Source organism: Pundamilia nyererei, unplaced genomic scaffold, assembly GCF_000239375.1.
Source record: "Pundamilia nyererei isolate P.nyererei 1_Seehausen unplaced genomic scaffold, PunNye1.0 scaffold00110, whole genome shotgun sequence".
NCBI classification, from domain to species: Eukaryota; Metazoa; Chordata; class Actinopteri; order Cichliformes; family Cichlidae; genus Pundamilia; species Pundamilia nyererei.
Window position 1 is genome coordinate 2048189 of NW_005187511.1, and position 18037 is coordinate 2066225.

At 39.7% G+C, this 18037-nt stretch overlaps 1 protein-coding gene across 8 annotated transcripts in view; it reads right to left on the reverse strand.

The window, feature by feature from the left end:
• Window positions 1-18037, reverse strand: part of cacna1da (calcium channel, voltage-dependent, L type, alpha 1D subunit, a) — a 60103-nt gene that overhangs the window by 8929 nt on the left and 33137 nt on the right. For 3 of the 8 annotated variants that reach the window (XM_013912969.1, XM_013912967.1, XM_013912966.1), the window contains exons 16-42: window positions 17335-17455; window positions 17098-17185; window positions 16959-16989; window positions 16709-16863; window positions 16488-16617; window positions 14941-15000; window positions 14803-14862; window positions 13299-13405; window positions 12895-12982; window positions 12698-12805; window positions 12544-12596; window positions 12303-12449; window positions 11990-12191; window positions 11589-11747; window positions 10832-10942; window positions 8563-8646; window positions 8071-8082; window positions 4931-4963; window positions 3809-3937; window positions 3646-3711; window positions 3460-3551; window positions 3209-3368; window positions 2671-2798; window positions 2486-2582; window positions 2249-2351; window positions 1973-2074; window positions 313-446 (exon numbers count right to left, since the gene is read on the reverse strand). In XM_013912969.1, the coding sequence (XP_013768423.1) occupies window positions 313-446; window positions 1973-2074; window positions 2249-2351; window positions 2486-2582; window positions 2671-2798; window positions 3209-3368; window positions 3460-3551; window positions 3646-3711; window positions 3809-3937; window positions 4931-4963; window positions 8071-8082; window positions 8563-8646; window positions 10832-10942; window positions 11589-11747; window positions 11990-12191; window positions 12303-12449; window positions 12544-12596; window positions 12698-12805; window positions 12895-12982; window positions 13299-13405; window positions 14803-14862; window positions 14941-15000; window positions 16488-16617; window positions 16709-16863; window positions 16959-16989; window positions 17098-17185; window positions 17335-17455 (2760 nt within the window). The remainder of the gene's footprint in view (window positions 1-312; window positions 447-1972; window positions 2075-2248; window positions 2352-2485; window positions 2583-2670; window positions 2799-3208; window positions 3369-3459; window positions 3552-3645; window positions 3712-3808; window positions 3938-4930; window positions 4964-8070; window positions 8083-8562; window positions 8647-10831; window positions 10943-11588; window positions 11748-11989; window positions 12192-12302; window positions 12450-12543; window positions 12597-12697; window positions 12806-12894; window positions 12983-13298; window positions 13406-14802; window positions 14863-14940; window positions 15001-16487; window positions 16618-16708; window positions 16864-16958; window positions 16990-17097; window positions 17186-17334; window positions 17456-18037) is intronic. The other 5 variants (XM_013912971.1, XM_013912970.1, XM_013912968.1 and 2 more) reach the window with 5 other exon arrangements.

Sequence of the window (18037 nt, forward strand, 5' to 3'; positions counted from 1 at the left end):
TACATGCAATGGTGGCTGAAGACAGTGATGTGCACTTAACATCAACATCTAGCTATTTTTTTGAGACACAGAAGACACAAGTACTAAATTCACACAAGAGAAACATAAATCACAGAATCATACTGTACACCAAGATCATGAACGTCCTGCTGGATCACAAACCATAACATCAGCACTCTTGATGAGTTTTGAATGAAATGCACAGAGATGTATATCAGATTTAACAAAGTTCATTCATTCATCCATTTTAACAAAGGTCTCAACAGCCCGTCTCACGTTGTCAGAAACACACTTGAGTGTCGTAAGACTCACCTGTAAAGCAATGGCTGTGTTGTTCTGGGAAGGGTGTGCACCCACCAGGCCTTCCTCTTTACGTTTCTTGAATTTCCTAAAGTAGTCCTGTATCAGGAAGGTGGCATAGAACTTCCCCACGGTTACCTCATCATCTGAGTGAACAGACCACACAAATGCTTCCTATGTCAGCAACACACAGTACCCTGGGAGAGAGAGGGAAAGACTCTTCTCTTCCCTCGTCTATGGGTGGTGGGGGTTCACCACCTTAGAACTTAAGAATAGCAAGGCACTTTTTAACCTCCACCAACCAAATGATTTCTAACCAAATGTTATAAATCCATTTTGATGGTGTATATACTTTACCTCATTATGTACCAAATAGGATCATTTGCTGTGTATCAGAAAGGACAGAGAATGAACATATCCCAACATGTCTTCATGTGTGTATTTCTGTGAGATTACATGTATGTAAGTATGTCTGACTTGTGGATGATTTAATTGGAGGAATTCGTGTTCAAACACCTGCAACATTAAAAGGACTCATAAAACTTTAAATGATTACTATTGCTCTGCAGAAAGTCTTTTCTTCTTCAAGAGAAGATCAACAAGAGCATTTGAGCTCATTGGAAATTAATGAACAATTTTAATTCTGTTCAGTTAATCATGACAGGAAAACAGAAAGGCTTTTCAATTTTTAAATGTGTATCAAAACAATTTTTCCATTTAGGCCACTTGATTAATTTGTTCAAATTTTTCTTAAATTTTCTTTTCTAAATCTTTCTTGAATGTCAAAGGATGCTTTTGAATGTTTTTAACTGCTTTAGCACATGCAAGCAAGCAAAACTACAGTATGCATCATACATGTCGGTGTGTAATTTCATATGCTTGTGCTCATGTATGCCCCTACATAATATTATGTATGCTTTTTTTTCTAAATACTGTACTCAAAGCTTGTGTTCTTGCATGTATATTCTGCCATTTTTTGAATTTAAAAAGCATGTACGAGTGTGTGAGAATCATTCTGAAGCAGGGGTCTGAATCACTTTGAACAAGCACGCTGGGGACAGAGATCAGAGAGAGAGGCAACACTAGTTCCATGCCACCACCCTAAAACAGAACTGCTTCAGAATATTCTGAAGTGTTTTCAAAGTTTTGGACACAGAGATACAAAAGTATGAGAAGAAAAAAAGCTCAGGCAGTAAAAAAAAAAGACAGAAGAGAGAGAGTAGAGACAAGAAACAGATAAAGAAGGAAGGACAGAGATGTTAGAGAGAAAGACGAAGCATGCTCTTGCACAGTGGTCTATAAGGCCATGCAAGCCCAAAGCCCAGCAGATAGTCAGTGGCCTCCATCAGCATCCAGGGCAGGCGGGAGGGAGCAGTGTGTACTGAATACACACAGACTAAAAAAGACATACTGCTGAGGGGACAACAGGGAGAAGATGAACAAAGCAGAAACAGCACAATATAGCCTTATTTATATGTGACACGGTCTCAGTGTGAGCGTGAGTGTTAGGTTTTATTTAAGGACTTGGTTACAAAATACCTGTTTGGAGTAATTATATGTGAACAGCATGGGAGCATATGGTTTGTGTGTGTGTTTTCTGCAGGCTGCTTTAGGCTGATTTGTGTGTCAAACAGAAGGACATGAAGGTGTCTGTGATGTTAATTCCACTAACCACCAGCAGGAGGCACCACTTGATCCAGCAGCTTCATGCTAGTTCTCTTCCAAATTTTCTTGATGACAGCTCGCAGCTCTTCGTTGGCCTGCTCTAGATTACCTGCACCACAGGGAAACAAGCATCCCTGAGAACCCAGCCCTCCACTTTACAGCCATTTAAACTGAAGTTGAGAACAATTAACGCAGTGTGTGCATGAGCTGAATTTTGGGGGAATATTTTTCTTTGTTCTCTTAGCAGCAATTTAATGAAATGTCATTCATGTTTGATTTATACCTTCTGTTTTTATCTTTAGGGCTGTCCGCACCAGTGCAAACAAAGTGGCATTAAACATAACAGTACCATCACTGTTCAGAGGCATGTTCATGGCTACCAGCCTCTGAAAGAAGAGAACAAGCCTTTAATATTGTTGTAAAATAATCATCATTTCTACCTGAAATTATTTATCAAAATGACAGGAGAAAAGAGAAGAGGAGAGGAGAGGAGAGGAGAGGAGAGGAGACGAGAGGAGACCTTGCAAGCCACTCTGTGAGGACACAGCTTGCCAAAACCCAGAGGAGGCTGGATGCGACGAAGAAGGGTTACAACATCCAGATGTTTAATTCTGCCTCTATATGAGAAAAATACATAGAAATTAATGGACATAGTTAAAAAATGAACATGAACATGAATATTCAGATGAGGAATAAAGCACATACTTTGCCTCAGGGTCATACTCTGACCAAATTCTTTTGAATTCATCAAGGTGGTGAGGACCAAGAATGGACCAATCACGTGTCAGATAGTCAAAATTGTCCATAATGACGGCCACAAACAAATTAATAATCTACGAAAATAAAAGAAAAAGGTCTTAATATATTTACAAAGTATTTTTTCAAAATAACAGACATACAGTATACATAGGAACACATGGTATTTTATAGAAAGGACATTTTTATTTTGACACTATTGTGCTATGATGCACATAACTTGGACCTGTTGTTTTATGTTATGATGATTTTAAAGATTATTCATTTTTGCCCCATTTCATATTAGCTCTAGGTGTAAGAATGATCAAATGTTATATGTATAGTAATATGTTACACATATTAAACCTGCGATGTGAAAACTGATATCTTTAAGAAACAGAACTCCCACTACTGATGCTGCAAATGATAAGGTAGTGCAATACACACCACGCAAGTATAACTGATAAGAAATGAATCCTAAGATAAACACAGTTTCATTTTTGTGTACCAAGAAAGCACAGAGCATGTAGAAAGTGATGAAGTAAACTATTGCAAATCCACTGCCACACGTCATCTCCTCCCCGGGGTTGTAGTCAGACTCTGGGTCGCACAGTTTCCCTGGCATACAGGCCAACATGATCTCTTGCCACGCTTCACCTGTGGCACACCTGGAGAAAACGCAGGCATGGCGCACACAAATTAATCACCTAGAAAACAAATGTGATTTTCCTGATGGCCTGACATCAGTTATCCACAGACCTGAAGAGAAGCAGCACGGCCTGTGGGAAGGTCTGGAAGTTGTTGTTTCTGTTAATGTGAGTGCCATCAACCATTGCAATCTTTCCAAACACCTGTTAGAGAAACATTGCCAAATGAATACAACTGCACTCTTACTGTTGTGATTAAAAATTAGTGGAAAAAGTATTTTCTGTCCAGTTTACCAACCTGCATGCCAATGACAGCGTAGATGAAGAACAGCATGGCTATCAGAAGAGCAACATATGGCAGAGCCTTAAGGCAAAAAACAGGGGAAAAGTAGAAAAAGATTAATATGAGCAACTTCCATTTTTCCCTTAGACATTGATTAAACATTTGTGCTGCATCTCACCTGAAAGGATTTAATAAAAGTCCAAAGCAGGGTGCGAATACCCTCTCCTCTGCTGAGAAGTTTGACCAGCCGCATGACTCGAAACAGACGAAAAAAAGTGATGGAGATTCGAGCGCTGTCCTCTGTGTTCTGTGGAGGAAACGTTCAGTGTTATGCAGCAGAAGAGCAACAGAGCACGTTTATAGTGAACACAGAGCACCCGGCTGTGCTTTATGGGATGATGAAGTCTTATCCAAGACGTCTGTACCAGCTACATATGAGCTGAGAAAGCAGCACTGCATCTTTTCATAGTGAAAAACTGAAACTGGATCTTTAAATCAAAGCAGAATTTTGCTTTTATTTGAGCAGAGATTTTCTGGTTTGACCGCTATGCCTTTCAGATATGATTGCAGCTCTCAAAAACAAATGTAAAGACTTCAAAAAACACAATCTAGAGAAGCCTGTTAGGCAGTCTGCGGCAGCTGATATGTGTCTGTTTCGGCCTGTGTATAAAGCACTGTCAGGTTCCCTGTCACTGTAAAGACCTACAGGGAAGGAAGCAAGGAGGCAAGCATGCTGGAGAAAACCTTGCCATACTTGACAGGACACATCTGCACAAGCATGGCACCCTCAGTCCAGAGTCACTGCATGCGGAGTCACAGTGGGACCAACCCGAACGGGTCGGCCAGGAGGTTCACAGGTCAGAGCTGGGTGACCTGATCCCAGGGGTCATCCATGGGTCACTACCCCACCCAAGAATGGTGGCAGAGACCATGTAGCAGTGTCAACAATACAAACGTGAAGAGCGGCTTAAAAACCGCTCCCACCTAACAGGATACAAACGTCACGTTTGAGAGACACACTCTCCTTCGAAATAACTCCAAACAAAAGGAAAAATTAAAAGCAAATGTTTTGAGGATTTATGCGAAGGAGCTAACAAAAGCAACATGAGGAAAAGAAGAAAAGAAATATAACGAGAAAGGAAACCTGAACGTGAAAACGTAATAGTACATAACATGGACTTGAAATAAGCAACAGATCATAGAAAGTGTAACTGACAACAGAAGACCAAACAGAGAAATGCAAATCCAAACATGGCATGGCCCTGACAGAGTTAAAGGGGTGGGGGGTGGAGCATCTTACCCCCATCTCATCCAACTGAGGAGTCTCCGTTGGCTTTAAAATCAAAGACCTGTATTAATGACTTGTACAGAGGCCACAGGTCTAACACACAATGGGCCAAAAACGTGGAACAACACATTTGATAGTTTTTGTTTTGTTTTGTTCTTAAAATCACACGACACCAGCACACGTCAGCAAAGACGCAGACAGAACACAGTCACTACTCTTCTCACTGACAGGACAAACTGTCTTATAGTTTCACTGTGACAAAGACACACATGTATTTACCATTAAATCTTATCTTAACACTTTAAAAGACTGCCAAACAACAAGTTCACATTACTTAACATTTCTATGTGGGGTTGACTGACATACAACATAAAATTACTTAAATACGAATCAACATTTAAGACTGACACACAACTTTATCACTCCCCCGGTGTAATGGTTTTTATTGATGGGACTAAATGATGATGAGATCCTCTTAGACGATGTTAATGAGTTGTTACGTCTAACTGACAAATGCAATGAATCGATGTTGCTATAAAAGCATCATGTGCTGTTCTTACAGAGTCCTGCTGTATCTCGACATATACCCTGCAGGCTTCAGATTCAGACAGGTACACATCAACATATGACTGCACAAAAATCATATATTGTGTGCTTGAAGCATTATCTATGGCACAAATGGACACAAGAGAGTACAAGTAGGATATTCACAATCCAATAGTTTGTCATTTTAAGTGACTGAAAATTTGCTGACCAAAAGAGCTTGAGTATGATCAATTATGTACACACAGTCGCTCGCACAGATTCATACCCATACACAACTTTTGTTTGCAATTCATATCAATTGACAAATAAATCATTTGATATCATCAGCTGTAATCAGCGAGCATTTATCCCCAAACAAAATCCAGATGCAAAACCTTTTTAAAAAGAAAAGAAACATCAGTCATAGTGATGGTGGTTAGGCTGAGCCTGTATCATGATAATGTGATTTTACAGCAAAAAAAAGCATTTAGCTCCATGTGGAAAATATCAGAAAGGCTCAGCACTGACAACATAAGATAATCAGACAGATATGGCTTGAGTCAATATTTTGCAAACTGTCGTTATGAGGTACAGCATGAGCAGAAATGATTAAAAAAAATAGAATTAGCCTGAGGAGGTTCTTTAGGTAATCCTGGCCACAGCGCCGATGGAGCATGCGTTCAGCATTGCCACGTTGCTGGGGAAGCACTGCACGCACACGCAAGACCTTTGAATGATGTGAACTCATAGCAATGCAGCAACTCATGCATGTCAGTAGTGCCCTGCAACAAAACTGCCATAGCAGGGCGCTCTCACAGTCCGGTGCAGAAGGATATGAATAAACATCAGAGAGGGAAAAGAGAGAGAGAGAGAGGCAGACAAAGAGGCAGGAGGAGGAGGGAAACAGCAATAGAGACCAAGACTGGGACAGAAAAGAAAACCAGAGAGACTGAGCCATACTGAAACAGGGAGAAGAAGAAGAAAGGCAGAAAGGTAGAAAGAAGGAAAAAGTAGAGAGTTGCTGTGGGAGAGTTCATGCACCTGACTGGAGTCTACACACCTGCGCTACATATGAGCTCCATTCTGAGCTTTAAGAGCTCACTACAGGAAGACAGAACAAAACACAGAGACAATCACTCACAGAGACACAAACACAAGATCATCAAAGAACCCCAGACTCAGCTGCATTAAACCACCATCATTGTAAGTGTACAAAATCACACTAAATTCGTGCCTACTGAACTCCTGGGAAATTTTCAGACCTTACCTGAATTTTTACTTTGATGTGAACACTACAACTGAGGCCTAACTTTTAGTATCGTTTCCTTTTAGGTCACTCTGTGACTTGATCTGTTCCCTGATTGATGCATTACAGCAGCTACATGTGAAGCCACAGTGGCCTCTACACAACTTTAAGGACATTAAATGGTGACATTAGGAAACACAAGTAAACCTTTGTTAGGAATTCCCAAACACGCTGAGCTTCATAGGTTCATCGGTTTAATTCCCAACATTATTGCCCTTAATGTTGTGTAGAATTTCCAAGCTCTGAGCACCAGGGCCATTCTGTCTGGAAGTAAAGAGGAGTGTAGCAAGCGAACAAGGACAAACTGCACAAGGCTCTATGGAAAAAACTGACCGGAGGGGAATGGAGCGGGTGGCCAAGCGCCATCTGCGAGAGGCGGGACATGAAAAGGATGTTAGGGGGATGAGGTGAGTGTCTGACACCCCAGCATGCATTTGGAGAGGTCACGGTAGTCTGGTAAGAATCTGAGCAATGACACGAGTCATGACTGACACAGCAAGCAAGTAGAAAAAAAAATATTACTGACTCAAAACACATCCTCATAACAGATCTCCTGTTATGAATAAATGCAAAACTAGAATATCTGAACATTTACATGCAGTGCAAATAAGAAAGAAATGCCATGAAAAAGCATGTCATAGAACCACAATGTGAAATAAACATCACGTCTCCAACACACACACACACTAACACACTCCTCTGCATACACTCGCACATACAACCGAAAGCACACGCTGAACACACATTAAACACACATGCATAACAATAAAAAACCTGAAAACACACCACTGTGTCTTATGCTTCAAACAAAGTTAATGTTTTGTTGTGCACTCATGCAGACACACATTTTGGAACACAAACTAAGAAGACATGAAAAATTACTCCAGAAAAACAGCACTGCAGCTCAGACATGAGAGCACTCAGGAGGCGGGAGGAGGGTCAGTTTGGGTGATAAGCCTTTGGTATGCTACCCCTATAGTAAGCACCATATTCACCATAGTTATTATCTGGAAATGCAACATTTGGGTGTTTGTTGGAACTTTCTTTTACTATTTTTGTCCTAGCTAAGCTCAAAGCAAAAAAAGCACAAAAACAGACGTCCAGTCTTTGTTTTTAGACGTTTCTTTTAGCAAAGGAAAGCTATAAAGAGAAGCAATCATCTACTATTTTAATGAGCTTCGATAAAAAAATTTTAAAGTACTGCGAAATTACAAAAATCTCTTTGTCTTTGTCGTTAGTCCATAGCAAAGGGGTCCCAAAGATAAAGTTGTCATCAACAAAAGGTTACACACAAACAACATTTTTTCATTGCCATACTTGCCTCTACAAGTTTCTATGGAAACAAAATAAACAAGAGTAAGAGTTAGACAACTACATCAGAAACCATCCTGCTCTGGACCAAATTCTGGCCACAGTTCACAAAGAAATGTGAGGTTTTGACATTGCTATGTCCAAGAATAAACAGAATAATCAACATGTTCATCAACAAGTTTGTCGCCATGTCCTGTCAAAAACTACAACAAAAGTTACAGCAGCACAGACAGAAGCAGAACTCCAACAGGAGAGATCTGAGTTAGGTCAATTTAGCATGAAAGAAAAGCTTCATGAAAATCAAACTGAAGTTTTACAAACAAAGCCAACAGCCAGCTTAAATTCTTTTATTAGGGATGCATTTTCAACATTTCTATTATATTTTATAGCGGAAGCTAGATAAGATTCACAGTAAATTTAAGCTAATAACACTAAAACTTGCCAGGTGGCTTTCTTATAAGGCTTCAGTTCAACTTACAAATCAGAAAGAAGAAGTACTTACGTTAACTTCTGTGATAGCGATATCGACGACACTACCGACAACAATTAAGGCATCAAATGTGTTCCAAGCATCAGCAAAATAGTGCTGTTAGTGCACGAAGGTACATGTAAGGGGAAATGATGGGGATGAAAGTGAGAGACCAAGGGAAGGGATAGGGGAAGACAATCAGACAAGAGTGGAAATTTCAAGGAAGTTGTTGTAATGAAATGGAAGGGTTGGAGAGAGAAAGAAAGGAGGAAAAAGTTAGACAAAGCAGCAGAAATCAGAGTCCTGCCCCTAAAACCTGCTGTGGAGGTGGTCTGAAAGGAAAGAAGTCAAAGAGCAGCGAGGTGCTTCAAGCTGAGCTTACTTACATCAATCTCACTGAGAACAATGTCTACTATGCTGCCAATCACAACCAGGGCGTCGAACACATTCCAGGCATCCCCAAAATATCCCTGAGTGAGGTTGAGCGTGTGGTGGGGCGAGTCAAATTTGATATCAGCACAAAAACAAGAAGGCTTTACTCTCACACTGAAATTTAAATCAACAAACTGCTTATTTAAGGACACACGGAAACCCCTGCTAGCTACTTAACCTGAAGGGCTCGTGATTATACAGACTGTGACTGATTGCAGAACACTAAATTTGCACAAATTCCATGCTAACAATAAAATTACACATGAACACTCTGTGACTAAAAAATTGGTTAAAAAAAAAAGATTTTTAGCTTAAAAATGGAAGCACGGCACCCCACACGTGTTTCTCTTACTAGCATCCTGTCCTTCTTCTCAACACAGAGCTGTCAGCAGGCAGGGACGCCAAAGGGGAAATGGAAACAAATATTTACATGTCCACATGCTGCTTCTTTAATAAACATAACTGAACATTTTACAAATCGCAGTTTTAGAAACATGCTGAAGAGATGGATACCACTCGTTGCTTTACCTAACAGTCATACTGAAATGTTATTTTCTGCAAGCTCGTACACTCAAAAAAATGAAATTGGGTGGTTGTTACATGTACAAGATTCAAACTTGTAATTTGCACTAAATAATTTCATGTTTCTATGGTGAACATAATTAAATCATGTAGCATCTGCATGAAATTCAGCAACTTAATTTGTTCTTGTTGAGATGACATGATACAATCTAGTAAGAGTGGTTAGTTGCCTGGACTCACGAAATTCACAAGATCGCATTAGATGTCAAACTGCAGGGAAATCGCTGGAGGTTTAAGAGGCAGACAACTACACCCACACCACGTGTATGCTATAGCTATTTATTGTGGTTTAACCTGTCAAGGACAAAAACATACAGAAAATTCTGCATCAAGCCTTGTAATCATAGCTTTCCTAGTTTAAGCCTGGATTGACAGCATAGTGTGATGGTTAGTGCTGTTGCCTCACAGCAAGAAGGGCCTGGGTTCAAATCCACAATCTGGCTGGTTTGCAGTGTGTAATTAGGGTTAAGTTAATTGGTGATTCTAGATTACCCATGAATGTAAGTGCAAATGGTTGTTTGTCTCTATGAAATAATCAACCCCCATATTGGTTCATTAAGAAAGACTAGCAGTAATTGCCTTGATTAACAAAGTAGTTGTTCAAACAACAAGATTTCATTATTTTTTCCTAAAGTTTTTAACTTGTGTAAAAAGAATTAAAACAAATTTCACTTTACATACTTAAATGAATCACTTCAAGTCAATGTAAGTATACTATGTTGATCCAGAGTAATCAGATTACATTAAACCATCAAATGCCAAATGTGTTGGTTTGACATGGTCAAAAATGGGTTATTGTACTTGGTTAAATCACGTGGAAAAAGGTGCCGTGATTAAATTGTGTTCATCCAACAACAGATTTTTTTGAGTGTATAAAGAAACTGAATATAACCATAGACTGTACATAACCATCATTATGAACGGGTTTGTGATGTTCTGTAAAGTAGTGGTTTAGTATTCTGGATGCTACCACCAAATCTCTTTCTATAGCAGGCTGCAAACATGTTTATTTCTGCTGTAAGGCTGGACATGTGAACTGAGGTGTCTAAGGGGACTGACCTACCATTCAAAGTCAGCTCTTGGGTTTGCCAGTTGTGTATGACACATTTTGCCCCGTTCATATTTTTTATGATTAGCTAAGCTAACTGACTACTAGTTAGTGTATATACATCTTGTCCTTCTAACTCGTCTCATAATGTTGAAAAGTTACTCTAATAAGCAAAAGCATTTCACAGCAAATGCATCCGTTTAACAGCTGGACTTAATTTGATGCTTCATGTCAGCTCACCCTGGGTTTGAAAGCGATGAGTTTGAGAACCATTTCCACAGTGAATACAGCAGTGAAGACCATATTGAGAATATCCATTACGTAGTTAAAGAGTGCAGACTGGCCGTAGTGCTGCAGACAGAGATGGAGATGGTCGGTTAACATAAAGATTCAATGTATTCAATATACAACGGGAAAGTAATGCGATGTGTCTGAACAAACAGTCTGTTTGCATTTTTTATGTTTTTCTGTGACTCCACTACTTTTGCATGCACTTATGTTCACCACATTGCTTCTTATAATTCTGTCAAGAAAAAATAGCAAAACCTGAGCAACTGAAAATGACATTTTACAGGCTGACACATCCATACTAATGAAAAGACTTACAGCAACTTACGAGATACTCTAATGATTTAAGTCTGCATATTTACAGTCTCGTGGACTCCATGCAGTAGTGGGAAAAAACTAAAAACACCTTTATTGCTTCCATTAGCATTCAGAGGGTAAGGAGCAGCCATGTTCTGGGGTTGGTTAACTGATTATCAGCAAGTACCTCTATAAAATAACAGAGGCTTTGGCAGTTTGCCGGTTTGAAGCATTCAGGTGTGTGTTAACGCAATGCCACAATCTTTAACAGACGTCCCAGAAAATTCAAACCGAGGTCACTCATGTGGCACAAGTGTATGCTTCAACAAAAGTTTCTCCAAGTAGAAAAATCCATAACTTCAAAGACTCTTTGATGACTGGTTGTCTGGCAGGTAAATACTTGACTTCTTACCTGTACAGCCAGGCAGAGTGTGTTGAGCATGATGAGCACAAACATGATGTACTCAAACCCAGTGGAGTTCACCACATACCAGAACTTGTACTGGTATGGGTTCTTTGGGATGTATCTCCTCAGAGGACGGGCTTTAAGAGCGTATTCCACGCACTGACGCTGCACACAAATACACAAAATATTTAACATCATCATTTAAGAACAATCTTAACGTTCCCTTTTAAATGAGACACAATATTAAAAATGTAAAGGAGGTCATCAGCATTAGAACGTCATCTGTCTTGCTACTTTGTTGATGTTTTGTTTTTCTTGACACAAAGTGAGAGGAACCCCAGAGAAAAGCCTTCAAAATTAATCGTCATACTTTACACATAATGTTTTGTGCTTCTAATGACTCTGACCTGGTTCTTGTCGAGTTCACAGTTTTTATACTCCTTCTCTCCCTGTTCCTGAAATGTGACGATCACAAAACCTACAAAGATGTTCATCATGAAAAAGGCAATGATGATGATGTAGATGATGAAGAAGATGGAAATCTCCACACGGTAGTTGTAAATGGGACCAAGGTTTTCCCTGTTGGAGTCAATGGCCTTGTACAATAACCTAAAGAAAGATGAGAACAAGCCAACACGTGATTCAGATTCACAAATTCAGGCTTTCTCCGTACATTATCTAAAACGTAATCAGCTCAGTGATGATATCTTTCAATCTTACGCAGGCCAGCCTTCAAAGGTGGACACAGTGAACAGAGCCATCATGGCCATAAGGACGTTGTCAAAGTTAAAGTCACTGTTGTGCCACACCCGTTTGTGGACAGTTGGCTGGTTCACGTCTCCATCTTTGTACAGGATGTAGGTGCCCCTGTGACAAAACATGTTGCATGGAGGTTTAAGTCCAACATGTGATGTTAAACCAGGACATATGCAGTTCAGGAGCAAGATGGGATGAAACTCACTTGCACTCTTCTGGGCTGGACTTAGCTTCATCTGTGCAGCGATAGAATTTTCCCTGGAAAAAGGAAAAGGAAACGTTTTTGCTGTTATTACACATTTTGAACTTCTTTGGATTGATGTGTATTATTGATGTTTTTCAAACTCAGAGATGCTCACCTTGAACAGCTGCACGCCTATACAGGCAAACATGAACTGAAGCAGCGTGGTGACGATCATGATGTTACCGATAGTTCTGATGGCCACAAACACACACTGCACAACGTGCTGTAAGACACAGATAAAAATGTTTAAAGCTAAGGTTTCAGATAGTGGCTATTGTAGACATGCTAGAAAAGGTCTCGAGTAGCACCCACCTTCAGGCCTTTGGCTCTATTGATGGCCCTCAGGGGTCGAAGTACTCGAAGGACCCTGAGAATCTTCACCACAGAGATGGCAGAAGACCTGAGTGTAAACAAATAATAATAACAGTTTGTAAAAAAAGAAGAATCAGAGAAATATGAGCTTTTTTAGGGGTCAAGAACCACTTCAGGAGGAGTAACTGCTGCACTCTGCTTGTATGGCCTGCTTCAACCAAAAGATCAAAAATGACATAAAGTGCTCAGATGATTGAACTTCTTTTCACCTCTATATTATTGCTCAAAGGGGATTTTAGTTTATTTCCTAACTTTCTTCCTTTAACTATTTTTCTTATGAATGAAACATTTTTGTTTGTGCAAAAAAGCTTAATGCAAATATGTTCTGGTTTTTCTGTACTCACTGAATGCCAAAGGAAACGAGGGAGACTCCCACCACCAGCAGGTCCAGAAGGTTGAAGTAATTCCTGCAGAATGCTCCTTTATGAAGAAAAGCTCCATATGTCGTCATCTAAGGAGAGGACAGAGGAAGTTAAAAGAGCAAATGACCAAAAAAAAACAAAAAAACATGTAGCATCCAGAAACAAATACAGTGTTGCACTCCTCACACTCCAACAGAAACAAACAAACACACTGAGCTAACAGTTTAAATAGGAAAAACTCATTCTCAGCACTCATTCCCATTATCTCACAGTCAAACACACACGCCCGCACACGTCTCCACACTCTTATAGATCACTCTGATTCGGGGTGGCGAGTTCAGAGCAGTGAAACAGGAGGCTAAAATCTACCATCGCCACCCCCACGGCCCTTAGCTACATGAATGTAGTAGTAAGTCATTCATTTCGCAATCTACTATGGGAGGCAATAAAACATGCATTTTGTTGCCATGACGTCAGGGATATTTACTACCTGCAAGAGCTCTAGTTATAGAGATTGGAAAATAGAAATGGCCTTACTGTCACATTCATGTGGACCGTCGGCTTAAAGCACATTCCATTATGTTCTTTAATAGTTCAGCGTAAGGGGAAGCAGCTCCCAATTAAAACTCCAGAGATCAGCAGGCAGAGAAGAAAAACCAGCCAAAATAACTCTTCTTCAAATAATAAAAGTAAAGGATTCCTTCCAAGAGTGCATGTAAATGTGGAGACCTGCAGACAAGGACTGGATGAGGTTGCTCACTAAGAGCAGTGGACGATTTAGAGTCAAACAGCACTGGGTTGGCAAGTGTTTGCCCACTCCCACTGAAAAAAGAAAGAAAAAAGCTGCAGAGAAAACTCCACATTTCTATGCACTCAGTCGGGGAAAGCAGACTGAACCATGCTCGGCAGGAGCATGGTTGATTTTGCCCCCTCTTTTATGGGTAATCTGAGGAGCAGTCAGTACGAGAGGCATGGAGTTAGCTTTGACTGGAGTTGATTTTCGACTTTCAATCACCGCCACTCTGAAGATGACCTCAAACTCAACTTCAGCCAATGCTCTGATATGTCTGAGCAGCCCGTTAAAAAATTGTGTTGCATCGCACGGGAGGGGGTTGCATTACGTATTACATATCTGCATCATCAAAATCATTTCAGCAATGACTGCCCGAATGAAGTGACACCCATGTGAGTATAATGTAAATGTTCATGATGTTTCCTTCCCCTAACAGTTCTTTCATCAGTGCAATTTGAGCAAATCTTGTGTTTGTGTTCGTGTGTTCAAAATAGTGACTAACAATTCCAAAATTCGCTTCATCTTCTTCTTCTTTTTTTTTTTGCTGTTTTTTTTTTTTTGCTTTTTAAAAGAGGTGCCATGAAGAAAAAAGTAAATAAGAGAAAGGAAACAAACAAGCCAGGTTGTACTGAGTGGCGGGTGACACACAAGGAGAGAATGCAGCAAGGCTCTCGTTGTCATTTAAGGGGTTACCTTCAATACGATCTCAAATGTAAACATACTAGTGAAGACATAATCTGCATAGCCTAGGACCTGGAAGGCAACGAGACGTTTGGAATGTTATTGGGGTGTGGTTAGTTACAGCACGCACAGGGGACACAGGGAATTTACCTTCAAAACGATCTCAACAGTAAAGATAGCCGTGAAAGCATAGTCAAAGTAACCAAGTATCTGCAAGAAGCAACGTAGATGTTTAACAAAGACAGTTCATTGTGCAGCGTCATACATTACATGTTAACAAGATGAAAGGGGGAAAAAATGAAAGCATTTTCTGGAAAGGATTTGTTAGAGTGAAGAACTCACAGCAAAGTTACTTACTGACCTTACAGCTGTTTTTGCCTGTTTTAGCTCATAAAAAACGAGTCTGCACCTTGAAGCAGACAAGGAGCTTCAATCTGCTTTTAAATGGAAGTGCAAATCGAGGAACAGAAACCAGGAACTAGTCTGATGTGTTTCTTATTTTCTTGTAAAGCACATGCATGCCCAACTAATTAATCAAAAGCTCTACTAAATGTACTGCAATCACATGCAAAACAATAAAAGACAAACAATACTATAAAAGGACAATGTGAACTTGAAGTGTCTTAGATTTAAAAGGCTGCCATTAAGGACTTGACCTCTATATCTTGGAAAGGACCAGAAGGAACAGAGCGATCAGATGTCCGCTTTCAATATAGACACTAGATTTTCAAGTACTTATCCCGGTGTCCTGACAGGACAATTACACTGAATATATGTTTTAGAAAATAAACTGTATCTAATGCTTTCTTGTCTAGGTTAAAGAGAGAATAAATCACATGGCTCAAGATAAAGAAATTGTGAAGTGCAGAAATAACAGACATGAATTTAATACATACCATTTTCACTGCAGTAAAAAGAGTATTGAATGTCATCCTATTACTGATTACTATGGAAAATAAGTGATTTATATTAAAAGTAAAATGCATCTTTTGTTTTGTTACTTTTTTATGTTTTTTACAAAAGTGTATAAACTCATGTAGAGTATGCTTTGCAAAATCATCCATATAAAGTACAAAGATCAGCTATAGCAGGGATGCCAAGCATAAGGCTCAGGTGACAAAGGCTCCAATCCAGCTCACTGGGGACACAAATTTCGAATTTCTAACTGTATTTTCAAAGGTTTTACAGCTTTTTCTACTGATAAAAAGCTCGCCTACCGCCATTCATACTGCACTTACGTCAAGTAATAGATAAACAGATAAATTCTTGTTTTTCACTATCTATAGAATTGTGCATTTTTTATGGTGGGTTCAACAGTCTTAACAAATTGGAAAAAATTACATTTTCTGGGAATGACCAAAAACCTTTTTTCATGATTGCAGAACAGGCCATGAGCTCCCAGAACTTTATCTGTACATGTCAATTTTGACTAATTTAAGCCCAAAGAGTTGTGCTGACAGACTTCCTATGTGGCCCACAATGTAAAAAGAGTCTGAGATCCCTGATTGTAGTAATTACAATAAATGGGCTAAAACATGCAAAACCAAGAGTACGGTCATTTATAGAAGCATCACAAATTGTTATGCAAAGGCAAACATGAGAAAAGTTATTTTTAAATTATTTTACTTCATTTATGTGACTTTACTAATCTGTTCATTTGAAGTTCAGAAATTTTATGACAGGGTTTATAAACTTACAATATTGCGAGCTGAGAAGTTTCGGATTGGATCCTCAGCAGCGAGGGAGACGGAGCTGAGCATGATGAACACCAGGATGAGGTTGGTGAAAATGTGATGATTAATGAGTCTGTGGCAAAACACACGAACCCTGAAGAAAAACAACAACAAAAACACAGCAGACATCAGTGTGATATGAATAGCGACCTGTTTGTGTCTGCACAAACATAATTTCAGCTTACGGGTTTGTGTTGCTGAAGATGAAGAAGGCACTTCCCTCTGGGATAGGAGTGATCTTCTCCTTCTTTACCAGGTCGGAGATGACCGGCCGAGGCCCCGATGGGACTTCAGGGTCCTCCTCCTCCGCTGCAGTGTCGTCATTGTCCTCCTCCTCCTCCTTAAACGAAAGCAGGAAATATGTAATGTGTAACACGCGTAACTTTTCAAACTGTAAACATGTTTTATGACTTAAAAAAAGTAAAAAAAGAATACCTTGTCATCTTTATCATCATCTTTTTTGTCCCTGTAATGAACACAGATATTTTTATAAATGCAGACTGGAGTTTGACCAATTATCCAAGCAAATATTTGAAGTAATTCGTTGTCACAGAGAGACATATTGGACGGTCACCCTTTTTTGTCTCCTTCATCTGTGTTGAGAGATTCTGCATCTGCCAAGTTGTCCACAGCGATAGCCAAGAAGACATTCAAGAGGATATCTGAGTAAAGTGTTAAGTCGAGAACATCTCTCCCACTACGAATAAAGTACAATTCTAGTGACTAATCAATAACACATGTCTGCAGTGGATACAAAGAATTATTGTTTTCTTTGTAACAGCTACACCTTTGTCAGTGTGAGCGAGGATACAGTTTCCACAGATGAATAGGATGATGAAGTAAAAGCACACAATCATTCCAGAGGAGGACGGGCCACCATACGCCATGATCCCATCATACATTACAGCATTCCAGTCTTCTCCAGTCAGAATCTGAATAGTTCACAATATTTATTATGTGAGAAACACAACAACTGAAAAACATCAAGCATAATAAGTGGCAGCTGCTTTATACGATGCAGGGTGGCTACAATGAGCATGTTAGAGCTGCAGTAAATTTGCAGTGATTGTGGGTATGATGTGGATGTTGAAACAAGTTTACTGGCATTCATATGCATTTTGACGTTGTGGTCTTATGCCGAATTGTTTTAGGAATTGACACTCACGGCCACTTTTTTAGGTACACCTTGCTATTTCCCTTAGCCTTCAGAACTGCTTTAATTCTTCATGACACAGGTTCAACACGGTGCCACAAATAGTCCTCAGAGATTTGGTGCCATACTGACATGACAGCATCACAGCGTTGCTGCTGATTGATCGGCTGCATGATGTAAATCTCCCATTCCACCACATCCCAGGTGTTAAACTGGATTCAGATCTGCCAAATGCCAAATTCAGACCCCATCATCTGAATTTCACAGCAGAATTCAAGACTCATCAGACCAGGCAACATTTTCCCAGTCTTCTATTATTCAATTTTGGTGACCCAGTGTGAACTGCCTCTGTTTCCTATTC